The sequence below is a fragment of the Trachemys scripta genome, chromosome 2 (assembly GCF_013100865.1).
Source record: "Trachemys scripta elegans isolate TJP31775 chromosome 2, CAS_Tse_1.0, whole genome shotgun sequence".
NCBI lineage: Eukaryota > Metazoa > Chordata > Testudines > Emydidae > Trachemys > Trachemys scripta.
The window spans coordinates 95,990,916-96,018,020 of record NC_048299.1 but is presented as its reverse complement, the minus strand read 5'-3'; the positions used below and the strand labels follow the sequence as shown (position 1 = coordinate 96,018,020).

Here is a 27,105-nt window from a genome sequence, read left to right as displayed (position 1 = left end):
AGTTGACTCTCCCTCCCAAAAAACCCACAATGGTTTGGAGCCAAATTCATTGGGGAGACAGTTATATGAACAGCCATACTGGGTCAGACCAATGGTCCATCTAGCTCAGTATCCTGTCTTCTGTGGCCAGTGCCAGATGTTCCGGAGGGACAGAACAGAACAGGGCAATTTATAGTGATCCATCCCCTGTCGTTCATCCTCAGCTTTTGGCAGTTGGAAGATTAGGGACCCTCTAAGCATGGGGTTGCATCCATGATGATTTTGGCTAATTGCCACTGATGGACATATTGTCCATGAACTTATATAATTCTTTTTTGAACCCAGGTATACTTTTGGCCTTCACAACATCTCATGGCAATGAGTTCCACAGGCTGAATGTACATTGTGTGAAGAAATACTTCCTTCTGTTTGTTTTACACCTGCTGTCCCTTAATTTCATCAGGTGACCCCTAGTTCTTGTGTTATGTGAAGGGATAAACAACACTTCCCTAATCATTTTTCTCCACACCAGTCATGATTTTATAGACCTCTGTCATATTACTTCCCCATCTACCCCCAAAATCCATGGCTTGTGTTATAAAGTAGATTAGACTAGATGATCTAAAGGTCCCTTCTGGCCTTAAAATCTATGAATCAATGAGTCTCTCTCTTCACCAGAACACTTTGTGGTTCAGTTCTCATTTCACCATTCTTCTAGCTTGTCCTTGCTGAAAAATTCCATTCTAGAGTTCTCTGCTTGATGATATTTGCTATGATGAGACTGCCACTAGAGGAAGAGATGCTTACAGATGGCTGGTATTCACAGGACTGCCAGTTCAGAGAAAGTGGTTTTCAAACGTATGTCATATAGGGGGGAAAAAGACACTGTAATCCTTTGGTCACACAGATTTCCTGTATGCTCATCTCTCCTGCTTTTGACTGCTCGTCCTCACACCTGCTACTTACAGTTATTCTTTTGCAGTCTGTTCCTCCTAGCTCCTGCTACATTTATAGTAGGACTGTTGATTAATTACAGTTAACTCACATGATTAACTCAAACAAATTAATTGCGATTAAAAAAATTAATCACGATTAATCAGTTTTAATCGCACTGTTAAACAATAGAATACCAATTGAAATGTATTAAATATTTTGGATGTTTTTCTACATTTTCATATATATTGTATTCTGTGTTGTAATTGAAATCAAAGCATATATTATTTTTTATTACAAATATTTGCACTATAAAAATGATTAACAAAAGAAATAGTATTTTTCAGTTCACCTCATTAAGTATTGTAGTGCAATCTCTTTGTCGTGAAAGTGCAACTTACAATTTTTTTTGTTACATAACTGCACTCAAAATCAAAACAATGTAAAACTTCAGAGCCTACAAGTTCACTCAGTCCTACTTCTTCAGCCAATCACTAAGACAAACAAGTTTGTTTACATTTACAGGAGATAATGCTGCTGGCTTCTTATTTACAATGTGACTAGAAAGTGAGAACAGGCATTTGCATGGCACTTTTGTTGCCGGCATTGCAAGGTATTTACGTGCCAGATATGCACAAAGGCAGAGCAAATTGGGTATAAAATGCTACTATTCTGAGTTAGTAGCATCTAACACACACTTTGCATGGTGTAAACAATTATGTAAGGTAAATGGCAGTGGAATATCAGACCCAGTGCCTTCCTAAGCATTCAGAGCTGGCTGACATTTTAGACATCCAGTCTGGACACATTCTGATGATAAAATATTCACCCTTGCAATCAGAAATTAAATGAATTCTGCTAGGTTTAGCATTTCTAAGTGATGTCACTATAAACTTATTTTTATAAATACCAATAAGTCCATTGAAAATATTTCAGGGGTAGGTAACCTATGACACGGGTGCCGAAGGCAGCACATAAGCTGATTTTCAGTGGCACTCACACTGCCCGGGTCCTGGCCACCAGTCCGGGGGGCTCTGCATTTTAATTTAATTTTAAATGAAGCTTCTTAAACATTTTAAAAACCTTATTTAGTTTACATATAACAATAGTTTAGTTATATATTATAGACTTATAGAAAGAGACCTTCTACAAACATTAAAATGCATTACTGGCACGTGAAACCTTAAATTAGAGTGAGTAAATGAAGACTCGGAACACCACTTCTGAAAGGTTGCTGATCCCTGATACTATTGATTCCTTGTCGCACTGAAATTCTTGTTGCCTGGAGAAAGACAGAAAAAATCTCTTCCTGAACTAGTAGGTGTTATAAAAAAGGTTACTGAACTGAAAAACTGTCTTTAATCTGTCTTTGAAATGTAAAAATGTAAATATAGATACAATTTTAATATAGTTTTAGCCTCAGAGTTTGGAAAAGGTGATACTATATTATTTACAAGACAAACACACAATTAAATTGTTTGTTTAGGAGATTTACCTCTTAACACCGCATCTATGGTAAAAAAGGTTTATTTAAACCCCTTTGGAAATTCTTCAACCAAATGCCTAAGGCTTGTGAGCTATTCTTTTTATTAATTTATTCTGATAGCATCATCAGCATGCATTTTTAACCTTTTCTAGTTATGAATTTTGAAAGTGTTTTACAATACAACAAAACCAATCACAGAGAAAAACAATAACAAAAAACACTGAATGTTTTATATCAAAAAGCTGTGCAAAAAGCATAAGGGATCTTCTTCTAAAGTTGCAGTCTCTCTCTCTAATATTTTTTGATGATTATGCTGTCCTCTGAGTTAAACCCTCAGGGGACCTTATTTAATTTGCGGTGTGTGTAGTACCTACATCTGATTAATGTAAAATTGCAATTAGATTACATATGAGAATGGACAAGGTATTTGATATGTTAAGATATGTTGCCCCACTGCAACAAGGAGCTGCTCTGTATTTTATAAGGACATGTGTAAGTTGTCACATTAATTGCTTGAAATACAAGTCTGGATACTATTAAAATCATTTCAGTTTAATCTTTAAAAGATGCAATTAACATATTGTCCCTCTTCTGTGCCATTTTAGCTGGTTATTTCTAGAAAGGTATTCAATTATAATGCTGAGTATTCCAAGTGGACAAATTGGCATAAGCTCCAGCCCCCATATCTATCTGAATGAAACCTGAATATTTGGATCAATCTGAATTATAAATTAAATATGTTACAATCCCTTCCCTTGCCAGTTGTTTTTCTCAGGCTACAACATGTGTATCTCATGTACCAAACTGCCTGAATAAATGGACAGCTGATTCCTTCATTATCCCTATATTTGATAGGAACCTTACTATCTCTTAATGGGCTTTGTCTCTACCTTGAGTCCCTGAAATATGTTCTCCTAATCTTTAGCTCTGTTCTTAGATGTATGACAAATTGCAGTGTGCATCTGAAGCCATGTACAGCATTTGAGCATAGTGCTGGGAGGCTCTGGGCAAAGGTGGTGCTGCATTCTGACCTGAGGTGACATATACCCAGGCAATATGGGGATAATTGAAACCCCCCCATTATTATTATTGAGTTTTTTATTTTAATAACCTCTCTAATCCCCCTGAGCATTTCACAGTCACGGTCACCATCCTGGTCAGGTGGTCGGTAATATATCCCTACCGCTATATTCTTATTATTAGAGATTCTATGATACAGTTTGATTTATTTACAATTTTACTTCATTTGATTCTAAGCTTTCTTTCACATATAAGCTTTCTTTAAGCACCAATATCCTCTTTTTCCCCATTCCTGGTATATCTGTTAGTGTTTCCAGGCTACCTGCTTTGTACTGAACTCAGATAAAAGCCCCCTTTCTTGTTGTTTCTTAGTGTATAGGGAACTAATGGAATGGAGTTGCTGTGTGGAGTCATTTCCTGAAGTGTGCAGTTACAGCTGCATTATTTTAACAATACTACTATCAGCTTTGGCCACTCACTACCTGCCACTCTGCAAGGGCTAGGAAGCTGCACCAAGAAATAATGAATTACCATTAGATGGCACCATTTTTCTTTCCAGATATAGCTTTTTTGATTGCTCAGAGAGCCATAATATTTCCTGTGTCCCACTTCTAGTAATGCACCCTACCGTACGCATTATGGGTTTGATTGTACCCTTAATGCAGAGTCCTAAGTAGGGGTGGTGCAGAGTCATTCTCCCTCCCTGAGCTTTCGTGGGTGTATGAGCAGGCTGCAGCATGGCTCTGTCTTCTTCCTGTCTCTTTGGGGAAATTCGCAACTGCCAAGAAAGGAGTTCCAGCACTCCCCAGAACACAGGGACTGCCTGCCATTTTGAGTGGCCACAAATGGAGTGTGTATGACGGCCTGGGACGGACAGGCTCCTCACCCATCTGACTGCGTGTGGGTACATTCTAATTCTCCATGACCTCTCCACTGGCAGACGAGCACTTTAAGCAAATAGAAATGTTCTGAGAAGGCAATAATTACTCAGTAGTTCAAGTAGAGAAGAAGCAGAATTTGAATACAGTGGCCTTACTCATAATTGGAGAGCATATGTGTGGGGAATCAATATAGGGAGGGTTTATTGTTATTATTGTTTCATAAAAGCCCTTTGCTTAAAGAAATAATTTTTTTTTAAAGTCTTATATAGTGGCTCAGTCTAGTTGGAATGTAATGTTGCTTCAGGAAATGAAAATATTAAATTTAAATGAAAGTATGAAATGTTTGCGTTAGCTTGCTTGGCAAAGGCTATACAATAGCCCCCAAAGGAATTGTAATTTATTATAATTGTTATTTATTAATTATGTATATTATGCTAGGTGCTTTTGTAGAAAAGAGGCTTTTCAAAGAGGTTTATATATTTTTATAATATATTTTTAACACAAGTTTAGCTCACATAGCAATTTTCATCAAAGCACTTTCCAAAGGAAGGTACACAGAGGGATCCCTATTATATGGGTAGGGAAACAGAAACACAGAGGGGTAAAGTGACTTGTCTAAGGTCATACGGGGTGCATCTACACAGTGAGTTTCTGAGCCCGGGATGAGAGGTTTGACTTATGGAGCTTGTGCTACCAGGCTAAAAATTATCTAGCCACTGAAACGGCTTTGGTGATGTCACACTAGCAACTGCCTGGAGGTAAGGGGCAGTCCTTGACTCAAGGGAAAACCCAACCAGGGGAATCAGCAATCGGACAGTATTGTCTTGGAAGTGTCAGCCTCCAAGGGGCCCAGCAGGCCACCAAACCCTGGACTGGCTCCTGTTGGGAAACCCCAGCTTCTGAGTTCCCAGACTGGACAAAAGCTCAGGGTTGGCATCAACTCGGCCAGCAGTGGAGGGCTGCTTTTCATGTGGGCACCCAGATCACCGGTATCATGAGTGCCCAGGTATGGAGTGTGGATCTGGGCAATTTTGGACTGCAGAAAGTGACCCCCAGCTAATGTAATGGTAAAAGGTGAATGCTCTGGAGAATAAACATTCATTCTGTTTGTCCTCTAAACATGTCCAGGAAGACAAGATGATTTAAATAATAAATTTTCATCATGTTTTAAACGACCCAATTAAAACATATTTAAATGAGGTTGAGGCTTTGTAAAATGAATCTAAACATTTGTGCTTTTGTTAATTTATAATTAACTATTTTTTTAAAATAATCACTACTAATAGGATGTTGTTTGAATTTTACAGAAATTACTAACAGCAAAAACAAACAAACAAACAAAATTAAATCCCTGATCCAACAAACAGTTAAGCAGATAACTGATTTTACTCCCATGAGTAGTTCTAATGACCTCAGTTAAGTTAAATATGTGTGTAAATGTTTGCAGTCTTTGGAGCTAACATTTTAATGAAAAGTTATTTAGACTTTAATTAACAAAGTGACTATGGCCTATTTCTACACATAGGTCCAATGTTAGGTTCCAAATTATGGGATTTTCTGAAGTACCTAAGTGACTTAGGAGCATGGTCCCATTGATTTCAGGCTGCAAATCCTGATGGAGGAGTGTAGCTTGGCTGGGACATTTCAACTTTTTTGACATGTCAAAGTTTAATCTATTGGAAGGTGATATTGGTTGCAAATAGAGTGCAGGGTATTTTCTATCGATGTAGTATTTGAATAGTGCTATTCTTACAGTAAAGATGTTAATGAAGCCTTGGCATTGCCATTTTAAGCATAGATGAACATTCTAAGTGTGAAACTTCTTCATAGAAAAATCTCTGTGTAATATCTGATATTCTGTTAACAATTGGAAAACTAAACTAAAGAAACAGTAGCTACTTTAGCCATCTAAGAGTGTAAAAATGGGAAGAAAGTAAAGAGCTAGCAAATTTGTAAATAAAAATATTGCGTTAAACTACATATTTTTTCCTCTTTAATTTTTTAAAAAATTTATCCACCCTGCAGCACAGAAAGCTGCAAAGCAAACTTTCCCCATAATAGCATGCATCCGAAGAAGTGGGTATTCACCCACAAAAGCTCATGCTCCAATACGTCTGTTAGTCTATAAGGTGCCACAGGACTCTTTGCTGCTTTTACAGATCCAGACTAACACAGCTACCCCTTTGATACTTTCCCCATAATGAATCTCAGCTGTGTTTTGTCAGTCCTGTAAGAGCTAATTTGGTCTATATGTAAATAAAGTCCTTGGCCCATCAGATGAGACTGACAGCAAAAGCTCCAATTAGTGCCAAATGTAGTGGTAGATGCACTCATTTTATCTACCTAAGAAGGATGAAGGGCTTAGTCAGCACTGAGACTATTTGAATGCATGATTCTAGGAAAATGATATATTCTAAACCTGGTGCTTAGACTAAGTCCCTACCCAAGATGCTCACACCCTATCTTCACCAGGAGACACTTTCAACCACATCTGTTCACATGTAATCAAATCCAGACATGAAGGAAACCAAGTTCACTCATCTTAACATCATGACTAGACAACAGGAGCTTGTCTTCTCTTAATTTGCCCTGGGCCCAATTATTCTTTCCTTTATTAAGACAGAAAACAAAATACATGGGTGGGTGCACATCCCCACAGGTGCTTTGAAGAATGAAGCAAACACTCTCAGACAGGAACCTTGTGATTAACCTTGATGCTAACTCCCAAGTGAAACAGGAGGTTTTACATTCAAACGTGTTGACTTTAACCTAAAAAAAATCTCAAATAGCAGGAAACTACAAACTACAAAAGGAAATATAGGAGAAAAGATTCAGTGTGTAAAGGATATCTGGTACGTTATTATTTATATTACCATAACTCTTATGGGCCTCAGTCATAGACCAGGACTTGACTGTGCTATTCAGTACTGTAAGTGTTTATTTTTGTAAAAATATCAGCACACAATAAAGCAGCTGGATTTCCAGCAGTCTACACAAATTAGATTGAAATGAAAGTAAACTGTGGTGAGTTAGCTAGTGGTATGGCTAGAAACTGTTTGTCATATGCTGCATTGGCCCATCACAGACTGAATCAGAGGTAGGAAGAGCTATGCTAATGTTTTGCCAAGTTGTGCATCCTGAAACGTGCTTTTTCTGCTTTATGCTGCACTGCTGGCATAAAATGGCCCTGACGTTGGTATATTGAGCCCAGGGAAGATCACCCCAGTGTCTTAGGTTGGTATAATGTTGTGAGGCCAGCTTGTCCCTAGGTCTAGCTGATCAATGACTGCCATTGACATCTTGGTAGAGCCACATAGAGTAGCCTCTATCTTACCACTAACCAAGCCAGTTGGAGTGGAACTAAGTTTCCTTGTTTGAAAGTTAAGTATTTTCTGCATTACGCATATCTGAGATGCAGTCTTATCTTTAAAGGAATGGTGTGTACACTTCTCTCAGACATTTCTTGATCCGTTTGTTACGATCGCATTTTATTGGGCTAGAGGAGAATTGGTTAATGTTGCTGGAAAGCCTTTGTGTCAGAAATTTCCCTGAGGAGCTCAGATTTTTTTCCAGTTACTTTTCATAATTTTCTAGAGGTCCCGGGGATGAAGAGCTCCTTCAGTTTCCCACACATCATTTGACACGTGGCTAATGCACCATTTTCGCTGAAGGGGTTGATTTTTCAACACAGTGGCTTTCTGGTAGGAAAACCAAAAATACAATGAAAAAACATAAAAAAAATACAGTGAAGGTTGCACAAGTTTCCCCATCCAGCTCAAAAAGATAAAGGGATGGAAAAAGCAAGCCCTGTTTGCATAAGCATCTGGGACTCTGAAGTGTAGTGGGCAAAATTCATTGATATGGTGGGGTTCCATGTTAAGATGTCTTTGGAGGAAGAAGCTATGAAATTAATAACTGTTAAAAAGATACTATCCTAATCAGTGATGTGCTAGAAGAGTTAGGCTGTAGGAAGGAATGCTATCTAGGCAGAAGCAGACAGACTTGGGAATCAGGATTCCAGTTCTGCCATTGATTTACCCTCTGACCACTGACAAATTACTTAATCAATGCTCAACTGCATTGAGGGAAAGCAAAGGAAGCTTAATGCCATCTTTGTTCCCACTTACTAATCTCCTTAGACTCACCAGCCCTACTTTTGAAAATCTGCCCCATGTTTCTTAAGATAAAATAAAAAAAAATCGCTCTCTCTGTTAACTTTATCTTGCAGCACGTCAGACTGTCGTGGTCTCTTTTTCAGATCAGAGATTTTATCAATGATTAGTCATAACCCACATGGGCATAAAGATTTGGTTACTCCAGGATTTTTCAGCATTTAAACATTGCATGAATGCCTTGATATCTTTGGTTATTTGGAATCATTGATTAAAATAGTCTGTGATACTTTTTTCTCATATAGAGCAACTATGGTAGACAACACACACACACTCTTCAACTAAAATAACTAAATTAGGCATGTTTCAGAGTAGCAGCCGTGTTAGTCTGTATCCGCAAAAAGAACAGGAGTACTTGTGGCACCTTAGAGACTAACAAATTTATTAGAGCATAAGCTTTCGTGGACTACAGCCCACTTCTTCGGATGCATATAGAATGAAACATATATTGAGGAGGTGTATATATCTCCTCAATATATGTTCCATTCTATATGCATCCGAAGAAGTGGGCTGTAGTCCACGAAAGCTTATGCTCTAATAAATTTGTTAGTCTCTAAGGTGCCACAAGTACTTAAATTAGGCATGTCATTTAAAAAGGCTTAAGATTTAGGTCACATAGGTCAGTGTTTTTGTTCCTCCTGCTATGACTCCATGTCTCCATGATAAACAAGATGATTGTATTTCCAGGGTTTTTCCCTGCTAAGGTAATTTACAAATATAGTGAAAAGGTAGACTTCGACTTCATCCTACATCACAAACAGCTTTTACTGAGTTATGTGTTGAATGATGGAGGTTTCTTAAATCTCATCACTTCTTGGTTTTGGTTCTCAGTAAAAGTGGTGGAGAGAATATACTCACATTTCAGCTCAAGTTTGATGAAGTCTGTATTCCCCAAATTCTCGAGAAACACTCCATCAGGGGCTGATGTTTTGAAGTAGAAAGAGATGTCTGCACTGGTTTCCCCTTGGAACGTGGAGAAGTGAAGGTAGGACGATGGAGTAATGAAAGACGCAGCGTTCCAGTAATTCCCTGTGGAGATGTGAGTGACAAAATTATGTCTTTCAGTGCTCCTTCCAAACTGTCATTTACTTGTGTAACCAAAGCAAGAACAGAAGCTAACATTTCTAATGTCAAAGCATGTTACAGTGATCTCTGTATGCAAAAAGAGAAATCATTCCAATTCTGCCTTGTTACACTTTTTTTTTAATAGATAGTTTGCTAGATTTCAAAAGTTAGATGACATTTTGAGGACATTGTGAGGACATTTTCAAGCTCCTACCTCACGAGATACTACCAAAATATATGTATGTGTTCATGTACATGGCCCCAATCCAACAAAGCAACTAAATACATGCTTAACATTAAGATGTCAGTAATCCAATTTATGTCATGGGACATCAGGGTGTATATGCAAATAGCCAGTCATATGCCTGCCCGGCCTTGCTCATGTGCATGCATACATTACTGCATTTATAACTTGGCTACTTTCAAACTTATGCACATAATTGCATCCATCTAGCTATGTTTATCTTTTTCTTTTTGTTTTAAGATAAAAAGAAATACAGTAATTGAAACTGAAGATTACAGCTGGGATTCATTTATTTGATATGGTTGGATAATATTTTCGCTCTATGGGGTATTTCCTCCGGTCCTCCCTAACAAACAGAAAGTGCAGTATGCACTGCTCCAGACGAGCCCTGTATCATCACTCACAGGACAACACTCTACTTCTTCCATGGATAGACCACTTGAACTATGCGTTCCCTCCACTACCATTCCCTGCTTTCCCAACAAGATGTAGCCAAGGGATCTGTGGGGATAGATTCCCTCACGTCTGAGTCAAACCTTGTGGTAGAAGGTGCACTCTTTGTTAAGTCATAAGAACATAACATAAGAACGGCCATACTGGGTCAGACCAAAGATCCATCTAGCCCAGTATCCTGTCTTCCAACAGTGGCCAATGCCAGGTACCCTAGAGGGAATGAATAGAACAGGTAATCATCAAATGATCCACCCCCTGTTGCCCATTCCTAGCTTCTGGCGAACAGAGGCTAGGAACACCATCCCTGCCCATCCTGGCTAATAGCAATTGATGGACCTATCCTCCATGAACTTATCTAGTTCTTTTTTGAACCCTGTTATAGTCATGGCATTCACAACATCCTCAGGCAAAGGTTGACTGTACATTGTGTGAAGAAATACTTCCTTTTGTTTGTTTTAAACCTGCTGCCTATTAATTTCATTTGGTGACCCCTAGTTGTTGTGTTATGAGAAAGAATAAATAACACTTCATTATTTACTTTCTCCACACCAGTCATGATTTTATAGACCTCTATCATATCCTCCCTTAGTCGTTTCTTTTCCAAGCTGAAAAGTCCCAGTCTTATTAATCTCTCCTCATATGGAAGCCGTTCCGTACCCCCAATAATTTTTGTTGCTCTTTTCTGAACCTTTTCCAATTCCAATATATCTTTTTTGAGATGGGGCGACCACATCTGCACATAGTATTCAAGATGTGGGAGTATCATGGATTAACACAGAGGCAATATGATATTTTCTGTTTTACTATCTATCCCTTTCTTAATGATGCCCAACCTTCTGCTGGCTTTTTTGACTGCTGCTGCACATTGAGTGGATGTTTTGAGAAAACTATCCACAATGACTCCAAGATCTCTTTCTTGAATGGTAACAGCTAATTTAGACCCCATCATTTTATATGTATAGCTGGGATTATGTTTTCCAATGTGCTTTACTTTGCATTTATCAAAAGTCAGGCCAATGTACAGGAGGTCTCCCAGTCTAGGTCCAATTGCGGCCTCATGGTACTTCCTAATGTGAAGTTTTCACCCTTCCCACGGCAGATACTGTGCCTTGCCATGATGTGGGCTTCCCTGAAGCAGTATTGATGGTTGTCACTGACTGAGAAGGAGCATGGACAGGAAGAACAAATTATGAAGCCTGGAGCCCTGGGAGTAGCCCAGTACCCAAAATGGGGTACTGGGGGGGGGGGCCTTCCCAGGTTGGGGAGGCTAACTAACTAACCAGCTAAAAGATACAAACTATTAGATAAAACTTTAAATTTTAAAAAACTTCTAAAACTCTCTCTCTCTCTCTCTCTCGTCACAGATAAGGGAATAAAGCCAGTTTCTAACCCAGACAATGCAGCGATGAGAAGGAACAAGAGAGGAGGTCGGTCTGTCCTTCCCTTTATCTCCTTGGTTGGAGTCAGGGGGTGAGCAAGGGCGCATGTATAGACCAACAGATGCTGCTTTCAAAATTCTCCGGCTCCAGGCTCATGAAGCATATGTGTAGCCACAGTGGAATACACACAGGGACCAGCACTCGAAGAGGAATGGTCGTTACACATTTAACATTGCCGTTTCACCTGTCAGCACTGGCTGAGTATTAGCGTAGCTTGTGCTCTGTATGTTTAATAGCTAAGGTTACTAGTAGTGCAGCATAGTTGAGACTCTGACTTGTTGTCATTTGAGGTGCTTATGAGACTCCATCAGCATTTAAATGGAATATAACTGGAATGGGATTTTGGTTTAAATACACTTGGGGATATTTCATTAGATCATTTTTTCCCTCTTCCAGTCCTTGTCCCTCTTCTTTTTCCATCTTTTACTGTCCCTATGGAGGCTGGAGAATGAGTGTCTCTTTAAAAAAAATAGGTTTAAAACATTGTAATGATTTGGGGGAAAGCTGTAGTTGGGGGAGGAGAAGGGGCTGGACATGGTGGCCAATACCTTTATAACAGAAGCAACACTTGTTTGGGATAACTAGTTTGGTTGTATCAGTTGGTCTTCAGTGAAAGTAACTCCTGGCTGGCATTACTGTGTACCAGGTTTAGGCAGATTGATTAGTTCCTGATCAGGTACTTTCTATGATTTCAACAGACATTTGAGTCATTTTATTATTGTGGAAGAGGCTATGCAAGAAATGGATGCTCATTAGTCTCAGGTCTACATTTTAAAAAGTGCCTGAGTTATGTGAACCAAATGGATAATTACACATACAACTTCATTTTCCTTCTGTAAAACTGTAACGGTTGTGGAGCTGCTTGCACCTCTGTCCCTTCTGGTCTCTCAGAGTGTATTCCCTCAGGTGCTAGACCTGTTTGAAATACAGTTCTCTCACTCACTGACTGGGGCCTGGGTAACACACCCCATCTATGCCCACCACTTATTACTGTGTAGGTGACTGAACACTGGGGATATCCCCATACGGTGATGAATAGCGGTCGAAATACATGTAGGTTTATTGAACAACTGGAACAACGCACAAGAGAAAATAATTTTACAGCAAAAAGCAGCCTTCATATCTATCTAGACTCATCTAATTTTCAGTACAAGCTAAGTTAGATGGGCTTCCCTCTTGAGTTCCAGGAACAGAATAGACCCGACCTACATTCTGCTAACAAGTCTGGGAGCTCTTAGGACTCAGCCTTGTCTTAGTTTGCCTTCCAGAGTGTCAGTCTCCCTCTGCCCCCCTCCCTTCTCCTTTCCCTTCCCCCAGAAACTCCTGTTTCTCAAAGTTGCACCCTCCCTGTGTGAGCCTGACCCTAATTTCCATGTTGCTGAAAGGCCCTTGCTACAGGCCCTAGGAAGGCCTTTTGCCTCAGACTAGTTTCTCCCAGCCAGCCAGACCAACTAAGATGATGCTTTCTTCATTGTTTGACCATTGATTCATTCAGCTTTAATGTCTTGTGGCTGTTGGGCAGTGTGCTGGAACTGTCTGCTCCCCCGACACTCGAAAACACAGCCTCAGAAAATGTATACATAACACATATTTTGGGGTACAGCTCTATATTAACCCACAAGCAACCCCACATCAACACTCACATGAAAACAACTGCATGCATAAATGAGAGCAAATAAACTGTGCGCGGACCTGGGAAGGGAGACATCTTTTTACGACTTCAGGTATATTTTCAACATAGCTGTGGCCCAGTCCAGCACCCATTGACTTAAATGGGAGCTGGATCAGTCCTTTTAATAAATAATAATAATAATAAAAAATAATAAATATCTAGCTCTTATATACATCTCAAAGAACTCTTAGCACTCAATCCTACAAGGCCCTTAGATCCTTATCCCCAATCCAGCAACACACTTAAGCATGTGTTTAATGTTAAGCATTTAAGTTGCCCCATTGACTAGTGCATAAGCTCTTTGTTACAGAGACTGTATTTTTATATTTATATATATGTGAATGTGTGCGTTGCTCAGTCCGCTGATCCCTCACTGGGGCCCATACTGCAATACAAGTATAATAATTAAAATATTTATTAACAAACAATTACTGCAATGCAATTTATGCAGAGAAAACTGATGCTTCATATAGAGATTATTTTACAATGTTTTATTTAAAATTTTTATAGAAACCTCACAACAGTATATATACTGTAAATGTAGGCACCATGCAAAAAGTTGGGTGACTATTATACCCAAGTTAAATCTGTGACGGTTTAGATTTTCCATATTGTAGTTTTCATTTTCCATTAATCAGTTATTTACATAAGTTTTGCTTCTTTCTGAGCATATTCTATTAGGTGATTGGGGAGGAGGGTATCGCAATTTTTGTAGTAATGCTTGTAAGCTCTCTGGGGCAGGATCTGTCTTTTTTTGTTCTGTAATTGTGTAGCACCTAATATGATAGGGTCCTGGGTCAAGACTGTTGCTCCTAGGTGTTACTGCAATGAAAATAATAATATTAATCCCCATGATTAGCTTTTTTGTTTTATTCAGTTTCGGTACTTTTAATTACTTGCTTGTATATTATCAACATGTCCATCTGCATTTCATGGCAGTAAAATCACGAGTCAAGTTATTGAACTCTGTCTGCTTTCATGGAGAATCATGAGGTCAGTCATCAGGAAAGGCTTTTAACATTTTTTGAAACTCTGTGATTTGGTTCTCCACGGGAAGCCTATGCACACTTAATGGAGTTAGAATGGATAAAAATAATGTAGTCTGAAAGGGGAAACCTACAACTTGAGAGAGGTGCTTTCAAATCCCACTATTAATATGATACTCTGGAAAAGAGAGAGAGATGCTAGCACACCAGAATCACGGCACACACAGTTTAGAAATGGGGTTCGGGGAAAGGAAAGGAAAACTACATCTATCTCGCAAAAAAACCCCAAAGGCATAGCAGAATTTATTTTGTTCTGCTCACCACCTGTAGTGATCTTTAGGTATCATTTCATGATCAAAAAAGGAGTTGCCTAAAGAAATCTTTAGCACAATTCCACTGTCTACACTTATTTATTATTGTGTATGTGTATTGTGGTAGTATCTAGAAGCCCCAGTCATGGACGAAGACCCCGGTGGTGCTAGGCACTGTACACAAAGACAGACCATGTCCCAAAGAGCTAACAACCTAAGTAACTCAGTAAGTATATAAATACACGACAGACATACATTTCTTTGGAATACTCTCTCACTCCCTCCTCTCTAAGGGCTGGTCCACACTAAGCCCCCAGTTCGAACTAAGATACGCAACTTCAGCTACGTGAATAACGTAGCTGAAGTCGAAGTATCTTAGTTCGAACTTAAAGGTACTTACCGCGGGTCCACACGTGGCAGGCAGGCTCCCCTGTCGACTCCGCCTACTCCTCTCGCGGAGCAGGATTACCGGCGTCGACGGCAAGCACTTTCGGGATCGATTTATCACATCTAGACAAGACGCGATAAATCGATCCCAGAAGATCGACTGCTTGCCGCCGAACCAGCGGGTAAGTATACACGTACCCTAATAGCTTAGGCTTGTTGACCTTATAGGCTTGCTTCAAGGCCTACCTTTTTGAGTGAGCAGTAGAGGAGGGCTGAGGAAATGTGGGATTGGAATTTACATTTAGGGAAAAGTGGTGTGGGATGGATGCTTTAATCCAAATTCAGCTGACTGTTGGTTAATAAAAGATGTAGTTAGGACTTGAGGAAGGAGATGTGCTGCTGGCACTTTGATTGACCCTAGAACTTTTCTTTACTGTATTTTTCAGTTTATTGCCAGAATGCTCAGAGCTTTGGATGAGGGTTCCCTGATGTGGAGTTTTAAATGTAACTAAATGAAATAAAACAACCTCCCCTTTCTCCCTTAGTCTTGCTCCCCCAGAATTGATCTGTGCACTTCCTAATTTGCGTAGGAGAGAGAGATTCTCTCTCCTATTTCTCAGTAAAGATGTAACCTTAGACAGAGTTTTGCAGTGCAGTCTCATAGTAAAAAAAAATTACTATTTTTACAAAATATGCTATACTATATTTTGCTAAGATGCCAGAGGCAGAGAGTTTAGTAGGATTCAAACAAGGATTAGAGAAAAGAAATTGTGGTGTCAGTTGTGTGTGCGTGTGGCATTTGTGTTGATTAATTGTTATTACTTATTATTATTATTATTAGGGAAATAAACTTTTATGCTGCAGGACATAAGCCACTCACTGACAGGGGATATGAACAAAGTTGTCCTGGTGGATTGTTCCATAATTACTCACTACATGGCTTCATATGAAATGCTGCTTGATTTAAATTTTCATGGGAGTTTTTACCTGAGTAAGAATCAAGAACAAAACACTGGAAATCCCAAGTAAAACCTGAATAAGGCCTTCAAGATTTTCCCCATGACTATGACAAATAAAATTCAACATTGAAGAGTGCAACTTGGAAAAAATAATCCTAACTACATATATACAATGATGGGTTCTAAATTAGCCGAAAGAGATCACCATAGATAGTTCTCTGAAAACTTCAGCTCAGTGTAGAGCAGCAATGGTCAAAAAGGCTAACAGGGTGTTATGAATTATTAGAAAGGGGACAGAAAATAAGACAGAAAATATCATAATGCCATTATATAAATCCATGGTGCACCCACACCTTGAATACTGTGTTCAGTTCTGGTCTCCCAAATCTCCAAAAGGATATAGTGAAACTGGAAAAGATTTCAGAGAAGGGCAACAAAGATGATCAATGATATCTAATGGATTCCATATGAGGAGACACTACAAAGATTAGGGCTGTTCAGCTTAGAAAAGAGACAACTAAGGTGGGCTGTGATAGAGGTCTATAAAATCATGAATAGTGTGGAAAAAGTGATCAGAGAAGTGTTATTTACCCTTTCCCAAAATACAGAAACCAAGGGTTACCCAACGAAATTAACAGGCAGCACGTTTAATAGAAACAAGAGAAAGTACTTTTTTCACACAATGTGGAACTCCTTGTCATGAGATGTTGTGATGTTTAACTGGGTTCAAAAAAGTACTAGGTAAGTTCATGGAAGATAGATCCTTCTATGGCTATTAGCCAAGGTGGTCAGGGTGCAACTCCATGCTCGGAGTAACCCTAAACCTCTGACTGCCAGCAGCCAGGATGGGAAGATAGGAATGGATCATTCCAGCTGCCCTTTTCTGTACACTCCGCCTGAAGCTCTGGGATTGACCTCTGTTGGAGACAGGGTATTGGGCTAGATGGACCCCTGGTTTGACCCACTATGGAAATTCTTATGCTGATGTGAGGGTGCCAAAGTACCAGTATGTATAAATGTAACATACCTCTTGCATTCAGAGTGTAAAGATTGGTGCCCTTTTAAGACTGGTAGATCCATATGTTGATAACATGCAGTTATGGGCTTAGAGCAGTCAGCCCGTTAGCTTCTCCCTTGCAGTGACATTTACTAGCACTTTCTTAGCCAGCTCCTTTCTGTCTCTTCTTTCTTAGCATGATTGAAATTCATTCTCCAGCACCATCAATTTCCCTTTTACATTCAACTCCCATTGAAATGGAGAATGGCAATAGCAGAACTGTAAAAGACCTTAGTGCTTTTAGCTCTGCTAGGCAACAGCACTGGAGAACTAATGCTGCAAAGTCAGACAGCCTTTATGTATTACAACAGACCAAAAACCTCCAGGGCCCTCATCTGCAGCAAAACAGATTTTATATCAAAATGATTATGTGAATAAAATGTAAGAATAGCCTCCTATTTCAGTGAAGATGGATGTGTGAATGGGAAACTGCTCTGTGCCACAAAGTAATGGATTGAGAGTATCCATACAATTATGCTCAACAAATCAAGTTTTTTCCTTATGTTCTTTCATTCTGGGAAAATAGGAATATACACATGTACTATAAAACACTGCCACCATTACTCACATGAAGTAGTAGTAACTTATTCTGCAGGAATTTCACTGGAACCCATCACAAAGAGAGGCACTATTCAGTGAGAGAAAGGGTGGGAGAATGCAGCCTGAACTGAGGCATGTGACATGACAGCTGATTTAAAGTGAGGTGGCAATGGTCTGATTAACTGGGTATGCAACAGCAAAAAATTCAAATTAAATTTTATAAAACAAGACCAACAACCACCTTGTCAATGCACCAGAGAACATAATTCCAAAAGTCAGAAGATGAATGAATTATTGTTGGATTACAGCAAAGGCAGCCATTCAAGCTTATATTACTCCCCCCCATCACCCTCTCCCTCCCAGAAAAACAACAATGGCACCTTAAAGACTAACAGATTTATTTGGGCATAAGCTTTCGTGGGTAAAAAACCTCACTTCTTCAGATGCATGGAATGAAAATTACAGATGCAGGCATTATATACTGACACATGGACAGCAGGGAGTTACTTCGCAAGTGGAGAACCAGTGTTGACAGGGCCAATTCAATCAGGGTGGAAATAGTCCACTCCCAATAATAGATGAGGAGGTGTCAATTCCAGGAGAGGCAAAGCTGCTTTTGTAATAAGCCAGCCACTCCCAGTCTCTATTCAAGCCCAAATTAATGGTGTTAAATTTGCAAATGAATTTTAGTTCTGCTGTTTCTCTTTGAAGTCTGTTTCTGAAGTTTTTTTGTTCAAGAATAGTTACTTTTAAATCTGTTACAGAATGTCCAGGGAGATTGACGTGTTCACCTAATGGCTTTTGTATGTTACCATTCCTGATATCCAATTTGTGTCCATTTATTCTTTTATGTAGGGACTGTCCGGTTTGGCCAATGTACATGGCAGAGGGGCATTGCTGGCACATGATGGCATGTATAACATTAGTAGATGTGCAGGTGAATGTGCCCTTGATGTTGTGACTGATGTGGTTAGAACATAAGAATGGCCATACCGAGTCAGACCAAAGGTTCATCTAGCCCAGTATCCTGTCTATCGACAGTGGCCAGTGCCAGGTGCCCCAGAGGGAGTGAACCTAACAGGCAATGATCAAGTGATCTCTCTCCTGCCATCCATCTCCACCCTCTGACAAACAGAGGCTAGGGACACCATTCCTTACCCATCCTGACTAATAGCCATTAATGGACTTAACCACCATGAATTTATCTAGTTCTCTTTTAAATTCTGTTATAGTCCTAGCCTTCACAACCTCCTCAGGTAAGGAGTTCCACAAGTTGACTGCACGCTGCGTGAAGAAGAATTTCCTATTATTTGTTTTAAACCTGCTGCCTATTAATTTCATTTGGTGACCCCTAGTTCTTGTATTATAGGAATAAGTAAATAACTTTTCCTTATCCACTTTCTCCACATCACTCATAATTTTATATACTTCTATCATATCCCCCCTTAGTCTCCTCTTTTCCAAGTTGAAATGTCCTAGTCTCTTTAATCTCTCCTTATATGGGACCTGTTCTAAACCCCTAATCATTTTAGTTGCCCTTTTCTGAACCTTTTCTAGTGCCAGTATATCTTTTTTGAGATGAGGAGACCACATCTGTACGCAGTATTGGAGATGTGGGCGTGCCATTGATTTACATAAGGGCAATAATATATTCTCAGTCTTATTCTCTATCCCCTTTTTAATAATTCCTAACATCCTGTTTGCTTTTTTAACCGCCTCTGCACACTGCGTGGACATTTTCAGAGAACTATCCACGATGACTCCAAGATCTTTTTCCTGACTCATTGTAGCTAAATTAGACCCCATCATACAGGGGCGTAGCCAGGTTTTAAGAGCAGGGGGAGCAAACATAAAAAAGGCAACCCCCCTTGGCTTCTCCTCCAGCTGCTCCGCGCGCACCCAGCTCCTCTCCCACGCACCCCTCCATCTCATCCCTCCTGCCATTGTCCCTGGCCAGCCCTTCCCCCGCCCCTTTGCTGCTGGTGCCCGGTGCCCGCCGGGCCGGGGCTCGCAGCTCGGCAGGCTGAGCAGCAAGAGGCCACCTGTCCGCCTGAGCCTGGCTGCACTCCTCGCCCCTGCTCTGGCAGCCGGGCTGTTGCCATCAATTATTAATCGGCTCCCAGCAGCCGCGGTGGGGAGCGGGAGCAGCCGTGATAAAGGAGGGCGGCAGGGAGGGCGGGCAGGAGGAGGGGAGTGTGTGTGCGAGCTGCTCCTGGCTCACAGAGGCCGGCGGCTGCCTGAGGAGCGGAGCCAGCAGCAGCGGCACGTTTGGAGAGCTGAGGGTCCCCCTTGCCACCATGTCGCCACGCTGCACGGCGGCCGCCTCGCCGGGAAGGGTCGCTGCCCCAGAGGACACGGGAGGATGAGGTGGAGGCCGTGCCCTCCCCCATCGCTCCTCCGGCCGCGCCCCCTCCCCTCTCTCCTCCTCCGCCCCCTCCCCTGCGGCTTTTTGGCTGGGTTCAGTGCTGCCAGCCACCCCGCTGAGAATGGCCTGGCTCAGCGCACCAGCGGCGGGGCCCCCACCACGGGTGCACTGAGCTGGGCCATTCTCAGCGGAGCGGCTGGCAGCACTGAGCCCAGCCAAACGGCGCTTTTCCCTCAAGGCTGCTGCCGGGGCGCCCAGCCTCCTCTCCGCTTGCCACTTCTCCCCCAGCTGCCAGCCCCCATATTGCCGGGCGACAAGCGCCCAGCCCAGCCCCGCTGCCACGCATGCTCCCCCTGGCCCGGCCCGAGCGCTCTTGACCCAAACGGGCCCAGCAGCGCAGCCCGTCCCCGCTCTCTACCTGGCCGCCTGGCGTGCTCCTCTGGACGCGCCCGCCGCCCCCCCCATGGCTCCTCCTTCCGTGCTGCCCTTCAGATAGGAGTGGACCCCACCCGCTGGCACCATATAAAGTAACCTCTAAGGCGCCGCTTTTGAAAAATGTGCTGAGGGGAAGCGGCTGCTTCCCCTGAACCCCCTTAGCTACACTACTGCCATCATATTGTATGTATAGTTGGGGTTATTTTTTCCAATGTGCATTACTTTACATTTATACACATTAAATTTCATTTGCCATTTTGTTGCCCAATCACTTAGTTTTGTGAGATTTTTTTGAAATTCTTCACAGTCTGCTTTGGTCTTAACTATCTTGAGCAGTTTAGTATCATCTGCAAACTTTGTCACCTCACTGTTTACCCCTTTCTCCAGATCATTTATGAATAAGTTGAATAGGATTGATCCGAGGACTGACCCTTGGGGAACACCACTAGTTACCCCTCTCCATTCTGAGAATTTACCATTAATTCCTACCCTTCATTCCCTGTCTTTTAACCGGTTCTCAATCCATGAAAGGACCTTCCCTTTTATCCCATGACAGCTTAATTTATGTAAGAGCCTTTGGTGAGGGACCTTGTCAAAGGCTTTCTGGAAATCTAAGTACACTATGTCCACTGGATCCCCCTTGTCCATATGTTTGTTGACCCCTTCAAAGAATTCTAGTAGATTAGTAAGACATGATTTCCTTTTACAGAAACCATGTTGACTATTGCTCAACAGTTTATGTTTTTCTATGTGTCTGACAATTTTATTCTTAACTATTGTTTCGACTATTTGCCCGGTACCGACATTAGACTTACCGGTCTGTAATTGCTGGGATCACCTCTAGAGCCCTTTTTAAATATTGGTGTTACATTAGCTAACTTCCAGTCATTGGGTACAGAAGCCGATTTAAAGGACAGGTTACAAACCTTAGTTAATAGTTCCGCAACTTCACATTTGAGTGCTTTCAGAATTCTTGGGTGAATGCCATCTGGTCCCGGTGACTTGTTAATGTTGAGTTTATCAATTAATTCCAAAACCTCCTCTAGTGACACTTCAATCTGTGACAGTTCCGCAGATTTGTCACCTACAAAAGCCAGCTCAGGTTTGGGAATCTCCCTAACATCCTCAGCTATGAAGACTGAAGCAGGAATCCATTTAGTTTCTCCGCAATGACTTTATCGTCTTTAAGCACTCCTTTTGTATCTCGATCATCAAGGGGCCCCACTGGTTGTTTAGCAGGTTTCCTGCTTCTGATGTACTTAAAAAACATTTTGTTATTACCTTTGGAGTTTTTGGCTAGCCGTTCTTCAAACTCCTCTTTGGCTTTTCTTATTACATTCTTGCACTTAATTTGGCAGTGTTTATGCTCCTTTCTATTTGCCTCACTAGGATTTGACTTCCACTTTTTAAAGGAAGTCTTTATCTCTCATTGCTTCTTTTATATGGTTGTTAAGCCACGGTGGCTCTTTTTTAGTTCTTTTACTGTGTTTCTTAATTTGGGGTATACATTGAAGTTGGGCCTCTATTATGGTGTCTTTAAAAAGCGCCCATGCAGCTTGCAGGGATTTCACTTTATTCACTGTACTTTTTAACTTCTGTTTAACTAATCCCCTCATTTTTGCATAGTTCCCCCTTTTGAAATTAAATGCCACAGTGTTGGGCCGTTGAAATGTTCTTCCCGCCACAGGGATGTTGAATGCTATTGTATTATGGTCACTATTTCCAAGCAGTCCTGTTATAGTTACCTCTGGACCAGCTTCTGCGCTCCACTCAGGACTAATCTAGAGTTGCCTCTCCCCTTGTGGGTTCCCGTACCAGCTGCTCCATGAAGCAGTCATTTAAAGTATCGAGAAATTTCATCTCTGCATTTTGTCCTGAAGTGAAATGTTCCCAGTCAATATGGGGTAATTGAAATCCCCCCCTATTATTGAGTTCTTAATTTTGATAGCCTCTCTAATTTCCCTTAGCATTTCATCATGACTATCACTGTCCTTGTCAGGTGGTCGATGATAGATCCCTAATGTTATATTCTTATTAGAGCATGAAATTTCTATCCATAGAGATTCTATGGAACACGTGGATTCACTTAAGATTTTTACTTAATTTAATTCTACATTTTCTTTCACATATAGTGCCACTCCCCCCCCCCCCGCATGACCTGTTCTGTCCTTCCGATATATTTTGTACCCTGGAATGATTGTATCCCATTGATTGCTCTCAGTCCACCAGGTTTTTGTGATGCCTATTATATCAATATCCTCCTTTATCACGAGGCACTCTAGTTCACCCATCTTATTATTTAGGCTTCTAGCATTTGTATACAAGCACTTTAAAAACTTGTCACTGTTTATTTGTCTGCCCTTTTCTGATGTGTCAGATTCTTTTTTATGTGAATGTTTATCATCTGATCTGGCCCTTACATTATCCTCCTCCATCCTCTGCTCCTGACTATAACCTGGAGATTCTCTATCAATAGACTCTCCTCTAAGAGAAGTCTCTGTCCGATCCACATGCTCCTCTGCAGCAGTCGGCTTTCCTCCATCTCCTAGTTTAAAAACTGCTCTACAACCTTTTTAATGTTTAGTGCAAGCAGTCTGGTTCCACTTTGATTTAGGTGGAGCCCATCTCTCCTGTATAGGCTCCCCTCATCCCAAAAGTTTCCCACATTAATGAATGTAAACCCCTCCTCTCTACACCATCATCTCATCCACGTCTCATCCATCTGGCCCTGTGCGTGGAACTGGGAGCATTTCTGAGAATGCCACCATAGAGGTCCTGGATTTCAGTCTCTTCCCTAGCAGCCTAAATTTGGCCTCCAGGACATCTCTCCTACCCTTCCCTATGTCATTGACACCTACATGTACCATGACCACTGGCTCCTCCCCAGCACTACACATAAGTCTGTCTGGATGCCTTGAGAGATCTGCAACATTCGCACCAGGCAGGCAAGTCACCATATGGTTCTCCCAGTCACCACAAACCCAGCTATCTACGTTTCTAATGATCGAACCTCCCATTACTAACACCTGCCTTTCTTAGCAACTGGAGTTCTCTCCCCCGGAGAGGTAACCTCAGTGCAAGAGGCAACCCCAGCACCATCTGGAAGGAAGGTCCCAACTATGGGAAGGTTTCCCTCTGCTCCCGTTAACTGCTCTGTTTCCCTGGGCCTTTCATCCTCCTCAACAGCGTAGGGGCTGTCTGACCGGAGGTGGGACAATTCTACCATGTTCCAGAAAACCTCATCAACATACCTTTCTGCCTCTCTTAGCTCCTCCAGTTCTGCCACCCTGGCCTCCAAAGTCTGTACGTGGTCTCTGAGGGCCAGACACTCCTTGCACCGAAAGCACACATACGCCACCCGCCCACAGGGCAGGTAATCATACATGCTGCACTCAGTGCAATAAACTGGATAGCCCCCACTCTGCAGCTGGGCTTCTGCCTGCATTGTCTCCTAGTTAATGAAAGGGTTGTTTAAGAAGTTTTGAATGTAGTTTGGTTTATAGGTTTTAAGGGGAATAAAGGGAAACAGATAGAACAGGCAAGGGACCCTCACTCCCTTCCCACTCCACTTCCAAACTCCCTTGCAAAACTCCCTGTTAGCAGCCCCTAGTCGCTTGTGCATTGCTTTATAAAGCCCTGGCCTGTGTGAATGCCCCGCCCACTGATTAAGGCTCAGCCAATTACCAGGGGCTTCTAGCTTTTCAGACTGATGTGGTTGGGTCCTCTGATGGTGTCGCTAGAGTAGGTTGTAGATGGTTGATACTGTGCTGGAGAGGTTTTAGATGGGGGCTGTCCATATGATGAAGATGTCATCAACATAGCGCAAGTAGAGGAGGGGTGCTAGGGGCATCTTCATCATATGGACCCACGGAAAGGAAGCCCTTGAAGAATTCCACCTGGATTTCAACAATTTCCACCCCACCATCAACCTCAGCCTGGATCCGTCCACACAAGAGATCCACTTCCTGGACACTAAAGTGCAAATAAGTGATGGTCACATAAACACCACCCTATACTGGAAACCTACTGACCAGTACACTTACCTACATGCCTCCAGCTTCCATCCAGGACACACCACACAATCCATTGTCTATAGCCAAGCCCCAAGATAAAATCGAATTTGTTCCAATCCCTTAGACAGAGACAAACACCTACAAGATCTTTATCAAGCATTCGTAAAACTACAATACCCACCTGGGGAAGTGAGAAAACAGATTGACAGAGTGAGATGGGTACCCAGAAATCACCTACTACAGGATTGGCCCAACAAGGAAAATAACAGAACACCACTGGCCATCACATATGTCCCCCAGCTAAAACCTCTCCAGCACATTATCAACAATCTACAACCTATCCTGGAAAATGATCCCGCACTCTCACAGACCTAGGGAGACAGGCCAGTCCTCGCTTACAGACTAACCCCCAAGCTGAAGCAAATACTCACCAGCAACTTCACACCACACCACAGAAACACCAACCCAGGAACCAATCCCTGTAGCTAACCTCGTTGCCTATTCTGTCCCCATATCTACTCTAGCGACACCATCAGAGGACCCAACCACATCAGCCACATGATCAAGGGCTCATTCACCTGCACGTCTATGACCCTCTGCAATGTACATTGGCCAAATCGGACAGTCCCTACATAAAAAAATAAATGGACACAAATTGGACATCAGGAATGGTAACATACAAAAGCCAGTAGGAGAACACTTCAATCTCCCTGGACATTCTATAACTAGGGTGACCAGATCACCCTAGACAAATATCGGGACGCGGGGGGAGGAGGGGTGGGTGACGCGGGGGGGGCGTGGCGGGGCCAAAAAAAAAAAAAACCCCTTCCTCCGCAAGCGCTGGAGGGAGGCCCGGGAGACTCAGAGGGAGCGCGGGGCCGGGATGAGTAAGAGTCCGGCCTGGTCCCGAGCAGGCAGGACTCAGTTGGGTGGTAGGGTGAGGAGGGGAGCGGCCCGCGGGGCCAGGCGGCGGCTGTTCTCACCCCCGGGCAGCGGGACTCGGGAGCAGCCGCTGCTGCAGCTCCCATTGCCGCAGGGGGAGGAAGCGGCCATGGCGCTCGGCAGCTGTGGCTCTGGCGCCCCCAAACCCCCCAGGCCGGGACCTGCTGCGGGGACCCAGCAGCGCGCACGCTGGGCCCAGCCCCTGGCCAGCGTCTGGGCTGCTGCCCAGCTGGTACTATCCCGCGGTGGCCCCGGAGTGGGGGCAGCAGGCCCCAGCCCCCCCGTCCCACTCAGGTCCCCCAAGGGAACGAACGGGGCTGGGCTGCCGATGCCTCCGCCCCAGGGCCGCCGCGGGATTGCACCAGCTGGGCAGCAGCCCACCGCGCTTGGCCAGGGGGCTGGGCCCAGCGTACGCGCTGCTGGGTCCCCGCAGCAGGCCCCGGCTCGGGGGGGTCGGAGGCGCCGCAGCCGCGGAGCGCCATGGCCGCTTCCTCCCCCGTGGCAGTGGGAGCTGCAGCAGCGGCTGCTCCCGAGTCCCGCTGCCCGGGGGGGACAACAACAGCCGCCACCTGGCCCCGCGGGTCGCCCCCCTCCTCTCCCTACCACCCAACTGAGTCCTGCCTGCTCGGGGCCAGGCCGGACTGTTACTCACCCCGGCCCCGCGCTTTCCCTGCGTCTCCCGGGCCTCCCTCCAGCGCTTGCGGAGGGAGGGGGAATGGTGAGCTTGGGGAAGAGGCGGGGATTCGGGGAGGGAGCCAATCGGGGGAGGAGGGGGCGGAGTCGGGGCGGGGGGGGGTGCGAGCACTTCCGGGCTCCAGGCTCCGGCGCATTTCCTTGTTTGTCCAGTGTCCTGACCGCACGTCAGTCGGGACGCGGGACAAACAAGGAAATATCGGGACAGTCCCGATAAAATCGGGACGTCTGGTCACCCTATCTATAACAGATTTAAAAGTAACTATTCTTGAACAAAAAAACTTCAGAAACAGACTTCAAAGAGAAACAGCAGAACTAAAATTCATTTGCAAATTTAACACCATTAATTTGGGCTTGAATAGGGACTGGGAGTGGCTGGCTTATTACAAAAGCAGCTTTGCCTCTCCTGGAATTGACACCTCCTCATCTATTATTGGAAGTGGACTACATCCACCCTGATTGAATTGGCCCTGTCAGCACTGGTTCTCCACTTGTGAGGTAACTCCCTTCTCTTCATGTGTCACTATATAATGCCTGAATCTGTAATTTGCACTCTAAGCATCTGAAGAAGTGAGGTTTTTTTACCCACGAAAGCTTATGCCCAAATAAATCTGTTAGTCTTTAAGGTGCCACCGGACTCCTTGTTGTTTTTGTGGATACAGACTAACATGGCTACCTCCTGATACTTGACACCTCACCCCTCTAGAAAAGTCTATATAAGATTTCCATTTTCAAGATAAAAACAACCCTACTTCTTTAGGCCAAGTAACAAATGGTTGCAAGTCTAAAATAAAACCTGCTGAGAATATTTATATCTCTAAAGTATCGGAGGGGTAGCTGTGTGAGTCTGAATCTGTAAAAAGCAACAAAGGGTCCTGTGGCACCTTTAAGACTAACAGAAGTATTGGAGCATAAGCTTTCGTGGGTGAATGCCCACTTCATCAGACGCAAGTAGTGGAAATTTCCAGAGGCAGGTATAAATCAGTATGGAGATAGCGAGGTTAGTTCAATCAGGGAGGGTGAGGTGCTCTGCTAGCAGTTGAGGTGTGAACACCAAGGGAGGAGAAACTGCT

General features: G+C 42.8%; 1 protein-coding gene across 1 annotated transcript in view; it reads right to left on the bottom strand.

The window, feature by feature from the left end:
• CNTNAP2 (contactin associated protein 2) overlaps nt 1-27,105 on the bottom strand; it is a 1,628,923-nt gene that overhangs the window by 126,925 nt on the left and 1,474,893 nt on the right. The window contains exon 16 of the mRNA XM_034761282.1: nt 9,330-9,500. Within this exon, the coding sequence (XP_034617173.1) occupies nt 9,330-9,500 (171 nt within the window). The remainder of the gene's footprint in view (nt 1-9,329; nt 9,501-27,105) is intronic.